Source organism: Zerene cesonia, chromosome 7 (genome assembly GCF_012273895.1).
Source record: "Zerene cesonia ecotype Mississippi chromosome 7, Zerene_cesonia_1.1, whole genome shotgun sequence".
NCBI lineage: Eukaryota > Metazoa > Arthropoda > Insecta > Lepidoptera > Pieridae > Zerene > Zerene cesonia.
This window is the reverse complement of record NC_052108.1, coordinates 298,209-304,432: the sequence shown is the minus strand read 5'-3', so window position 1 is coordinate 304,432 and position 6,224 is coordinate 298,209. Positions and strand designations below refer to the sequence as shown.

General features: G+C 40.8%; 1 protein-coding gene across 1 annotated transcript in view; it reads right to left on the bottom strand.

The window, feature by feature from the left end:
- LOC119828179 (protein virilizer) overlaps window positions 1-6,224 on the bottom strand; it is a 14,128-nt gene that overhangs the window by 3,136 nt on the left and 4,768 nt on the right. Inside the window, exons 4-5 of the mRNA XM_038350278.1 lie at window positions 1,942-6,224; window positions 1,506-1,760 (exon numbers count right to left, since the gene is read on the bottom strand). Coding sequence (XP_038206206.1) covers window positions 1,506-1,760; window positions 1,942-6,224 — 4,538 coding nt within the window. The remainder of the gene's footprint in view (window positions 1-1,505; window positions 1,761-1,941) is intronic.

The following is a 6,224-nucleotide window of genomic DNA, read 5'->3' as shown; positions in this document are numbered from 1 at the left end:
ATGGGTATGGAAAAGTCTTCTATTCATGCGTGGACCGACTCACAAATTGTGCTCGCTTGGCTTCAAGGACAACCTAGTAGTTGGAAAACTTTTGTCGCCAACCGTGTGTCGGAGATTATTACTTCGTTGGAACCGCAACAATGGCACCACGTATCTACAAAGGATAATCCTGCAGATTGTGCATCACGTGGCGGTACACGATGGGATGTTCAACTCTGGAAGGAAGGGCCGAAGTGGCTACAAGATAAAGATATAAATTTTAGAAGAGGTCAAATAGAAGATACACATCTAGAAGAAAGAATATGAAAATTTGTTTAACTAATACTCACTGTGATGAAGCAGATCCCGAATCTTGCCTGAATTCTCAGCCTATATCGAAAATAACTGAGAATCCAGTCAATCCAATCCCATTGACACCAGGGCACATTTTGGTAGGAGAACCTTTGGTTTTACCCCATGATGTCAATTACGAAACATCTAATATCTCAAATCTACGACGGTGGCAAATGACTCAAAAAATGACACAAGATTTTTGGCGTCGTTGATCAAGTGAATTTGACTTAGTTTTACCATCGTTATAAATGGAACAATGTTGTTCCTGAACCTAATATTGGAGATTTAGTGTTAGTAGTAGAGGATGATCTTCCACCTGGAAGATGGTTATATGGTATTATAGTAAAAAAAACATCCCGGATTGGACGGAATTACGCGAGTTGTCAGTCTGAAATGCAAAAACAATGTAATTAAACGTCCTGTTTCTAAATTGTGTTTTTTACCAATTACTAACTAATATTGATTTTTCTGTTGTATCTCTCGAACTTCATGTTTGTATTAAGAAGCATGTAAATTGGTAATATTTTATTTTGTTTTTTTTTCGTTTTGATGTAAAATTCTCATCAAGATATTTTTTATTATTTACGTATTTAATAGTTATGTAAGGAAAATTTGAAAATTTGTCCTTGGTGGGCTGTATGTTTACGACCTACCGTCATTTGATTTTATATTTTTGTTCACGCGAATCATGAGATGCTTTGTCATTGTGTCGTCTTAGCGTTTGAATATTGCACACATCTATTACGATCTATAATTTGAGTTGAAAGTTAATATAAACCTGTGTTATTGGAAGAAATGTGTATATTGCTCATTGTTAACATTCAAGTTTAAGTAAATATACAGAAAGTTATATTTATGCAGTTTATTATTTAAATTCGTTAACAAAGAAAACGAATTTGCAAGCCATCAGCGATATATAAAGAGGGAGTGTTGTTCACTACTAATTTTTCTCACTGGCTGAATACTGAATATGTGTAAGAAAAATTTTTAATCCTGTCGATCCTAATCAGCATAATTAGCTCAGGAATTTTTGGTATTGTCCATAAGTGTACAAATTTTGAGTTAAATGTGACTACTTAAATGAATGTAACTACTTGAATGCTAAAGATATTTTAGTTATTGAAATTTATGTCAGTGTAACTCGTATATATAACATGTATATGATAACGCACCAGCTCAGTATCATTAACATCATCATCCCCGCTCGCGGCGGGCACGTTCAACCAATAGCTGCTCGTCAGTCTCTCATCATTCGAGTCTCCAATAGTGTACATCAGCCGGGAAGCGAACTGAGTCACCAGCGGTTCCGGGGCCGGCAGCACTGAGTCACTGCTCTCGGCTTGTGCGGGCTCCTCCGACTTTAGTTTCTGCAGATTCGTGAAGAGAAAACTTGCATTGGCAATGGTTTCCTCATCAACGTTTCTTTCCTGGAATATGTGAAGAAATTTGTTTTAAAATTGTATTACCAATATATATACAAAAATCGTAAAAAAATCGTTGCTCTCATTTCATAAGATTTGCATTTATTCTTACTTTTTCATGATAGAGATAAATACCAAAAATGTAGCACAAATTGATGCAAAAATAAACAAATAAAAGGACTGTTACCTTTAATACTTTCTCCAAAGAGATAACAGGATGATCTTCGCAGTCCGCAGTATACGCGACCATATCGGCCATTTCGTTTAACGTCAGCAATCCCTTCCTTCCCAGAGGCCCAACTCCCTCCTCACTCCTTAATACTTTAATCAAATCGATATAAAGATTAATGCACTCCACTTTATCATCACCCGCACCTTCGACGACCCATTTAAAGAACTTCCCCAAAGATTCCCGTCGTTTAGTCACAAACTTTCTGAACTGCTGGAACCCATAGTCATGTTCTGTCATCACGTAATACGCGCGTAGCACTGACGATGCTACTGCACACGTTCTAGTAGCAGAGCCCAGACAATCCGCAGTAGCTTCTAGCAGTGCCATTACTGCTTCCCTATTTGGCAAGGAATTCGCTAAAATGACATCTGTAGCTGCATTTAGAGGTGTTAGTGTAACTTCAGCGTCGCAAAGAGCGGCGAGCGCGTGCGCAGCGAACTCCTGCGCAGCTGCGTGTTCGCTTGACGCATTTGACAAACTGAAAATTCCGCATAAGGCAGCCTGAACTTCATTTGCTTTTGGGCCGTTGCTCATAGCGTGTATAACGGCACATTTCACAGGCGCGTGAGAGACAAGGCAGGCTAGAAATCCAAGAACTCTAGACATGCTTGAGGATGCCGGTTCGCCATCTTTAATTTCACGCGTCACAGCTCCTACCGCTGCTTTGGCTACGGTAGCGGCCGTATTAGGCGCTAAATCCGCGATTTGTATGCAAACCCTTCGCAACATATGCACTACCGGCCGATAGGTTGACATGCAGATGACTTGGATCATATCTGTTAAGTCATTCGATAGAGCGTGCAGGTGTGCTGACCATAGTCGTCTCTCATTCGACGCATCGGCCAACTCGCGGTCAGAAGGGGCCGTTTTAGTTTGAAGTGGCAGTGGCAATGGAAGTAATTCCGAGAAAATGAGTAAACCGGGCACGAAAGTGTATGGTGCGGTCATTGTGTACGATATAACTTCTGAGCATAATGACGTCCAAGGACCACGTCGTATGGAATCACCGTCGTTAGCGTCATCTGCTATGGGCTGGGCGTACGCGAGCAAAGCCCTTACTGACGCTTCAGCCGCCCTTGCCGCCGTTCTGTATCCGATACATCCAACGGGGAACGCTTTAGCGAGTCCGTATGTTTTCAACAAAATGGGCGCGGCTGTCAAATCTCTGAACCGAGGTCCTCTACACCGTACCACTCGAGCTAACATCTCGTCCAGTAATCGCAAACAGGGCACCAATATCTGAGCCAATTGCAAACCCCTAACGGATGTGAAGAAGGATGTATGCATGCTAGGCTGGTCGAAATGTGTGGCTAATCTATCTAAGATTCCAGCCAGGTGCGCAACACCATCCAGTGAGAACAGTTGTAGCACATTGTATTTATACTTGAGCTCTACGTACTCTTCAGTTGGAGTTTCACAGATTATATTCCCTTTCGAGTCATAATCAGATATACAGAAATGACGAAGTATCCTCAAACACGTCATAAGCTCGCCTGGCAAATCCGCAGAATGTTCTAGACTGGCCTTTAATATTTCGATGCATTCCGCCAAGTCCTCCCCAGCGAGAACTGTCGGCTTTTCCACTGGTTTCAAATACGGAATCACTTCTTGTAGAACACTAGATACACTAGGCTCAAATCTGTCATGTTCCTTCGATACATTTATCAGCCTCTGACCGTACTTCTTTAAAAAGGGCACATCTGCGGAGTACCTTACAGCAGATACAATGAGCTCTATGGCATAACCCTTAGCGGGTGATTTGTGTTTGGACGGCGACTCATTTTTAACTTTACTCTTCAAACTATGTTCAAAAATTGTCATAAGACACTCGGCATTATCGCCCATTACGATGACCTCAGGAACAGCGGTTTTTCCGACGATCCCAAAACTAAGGCAGTACAAATTCTGGAGTCGATCGATCAGTTCATTTTCGTCTCCCTTTCCCGCTTGTACGTCAGATATCGATTCTAGATAATATACAGCTTTCAGTCGATAGGCCAGCTCGAGACCTAAAATCTGCAGTTCACTGTAATTGCTCAAATTACTGTCATGAGGATAAGATGTTTCTTCTGTATTGGGCTGGCCATCTGGCTGAGCTAACATCTTGAAGAATACCTCACTTGACGCAATATTTTTATATAAGTACATTAACCCATTGTGCGAATGGACTAATTCATACAAAACGTCGTGTATGCGGCTTGTAATAACTAGATTATTGCACGTGGAAGGACATGTTAGCAGGAAAAGACAGGTTTCCAAAAAACGATGAGTGTTAAAAAACTCTAGTAGAGTCTCATTTGAGCATTCTTTATTTATCTCAAATTGAGCAGACACAGGTAAGAATCTTTTAGGTTGTGAAAGATGGAAACAATGAGATCTATACATGTATAGAATTTCTTCAAAGGAGTGTACTATGAACTCAATATCATTTTCAGACAGGTCATTTTCCTCGCTTTCACTTTTGGCACTTGATTTCGAATTAAATTTCAATATTAATTCATGCAGTTTTTCCAGCACCTCATACACATTTAATTTCTTAATCAGAGCGCTCAGCGAAAATTTAACTCTCGCGAGCGGATTACACTCCATTATAGAAATAAGTGCTTGATAACCATTCATTGGTTTTCTATTGTTATCGCTTGCATTTTTGTCGAATTTAGGATACACTGCTTCTTGCATGAAATGATCCATAGATACTTTTGATGAAAGACAGGCATTAAGTGCTTTCAAAATCATGAGTCGGATACTGAGAGCCATATATTCTTTAGAATACATGTCCAACAGTAACATTGGTATATCAATGCCTGTGTTTAAGAGCAATCTCATGACTTGCCCATTATGTCTATGGGACATCAAAGCCTCCGCGAGACGAATACCGCATTTCATATGCCTTATCTTGTACGTAGGTTGCTGCTGTGATAACGCTAGCTCAAAATTTAAACCAATCTTGCAAAATGTCACAAGTAAATTGTAAATATCAATGAACTCATCAGACGGTTCAGATCTGCTGTAAGATCGGAAAACACGTAGAATGATATCTGTATTCTTGCACAAATTCGTGAGGGAAACAAAAAGTTGTTCGCACAGATGTACCCAGTCTTCCCTAGACGAGTTATCAATATCTTGGAATGTGCTCGAAAAGAATTTCTGTTCCCTTTTCTTTGTTGATCTAGAAATTTCCAATATTTTAAACAAATCGGCGCTTACGTCACACAACTCGTCGAAACTAGCTGACATAACATCTTTTAATTCTGGTTTTTTCACATCGGCTAGCATATAAATCTTATTTACATGCTCATATTTCTTCCACTCATCTTTGTAAGGATTAAAATACTTAATAATGTCATCCACACCGTCATATTCATTAACATCATATTCAACTTCCATATAAGAAGGTCCTTCCAAATCATCACAAATGTCTTCATCAGATAGAATTGGCTCAAATTGCTCGGCATCCATTGATTTGTCTTCTTGGGTAGGAGCGGGTGACTCAATAGCTTTACTTGCATTGGCAGTGTCCACTATTGGCACAGTAACGAGACTCGAATGTTGTGGCTCCACAAATGTATTGTCACCTTCTTGAGATGGACTTCTGATGGAACTCTTATGTCTATAACTCTGATGATAAAAGTCCACACGCGGAATTTGCTTTCCGTTTCTATCGAAATCACCATCTTCTGATCTTAATGAGTTGATAGGACTTGTAGCATCACCTTCTCGAGGTGAAAGCGGTCTTCTTTCTCCGGGCGGAGTTCTTGGTCGCTTTCTAGGATCATCGCGGCTTGGAGACCGACTCCCGTAGCTAGAACCTCGCATTCGCGTGTAAGGTGAATGCCTCTTTCTATCGTACGGAGATGGCGCTCTACGTTCATAAGAGGAGCTCCTTTTATCATATGGAGACATTCTCTTTTCATATGGTCCCGCTTTGTCGTATGGAACTTTCCGTTCATAAGAAGGTGGTCTCTTATCGTAAGGCGAACGTTCATAGGAACCACCGCGTGATCTATCATATGATGGACCACGACGTCTATAGTCCTCTTTCTTGTATGATCCTCTGTCCCAATCGCGATCAATACTACGAGATCTCGAACGACTCATACGATATTCTCCTTTTGCAATATAATCCCGGTCGCGACTTCTCGATCGAGACGGGAGTCTCTCCATTCGGTCGACTTCACGACTGTGATCTCTGTGTCTAGAGGATTCGCGACTCCTTCCCCTATCTAGTGAACGCCTTC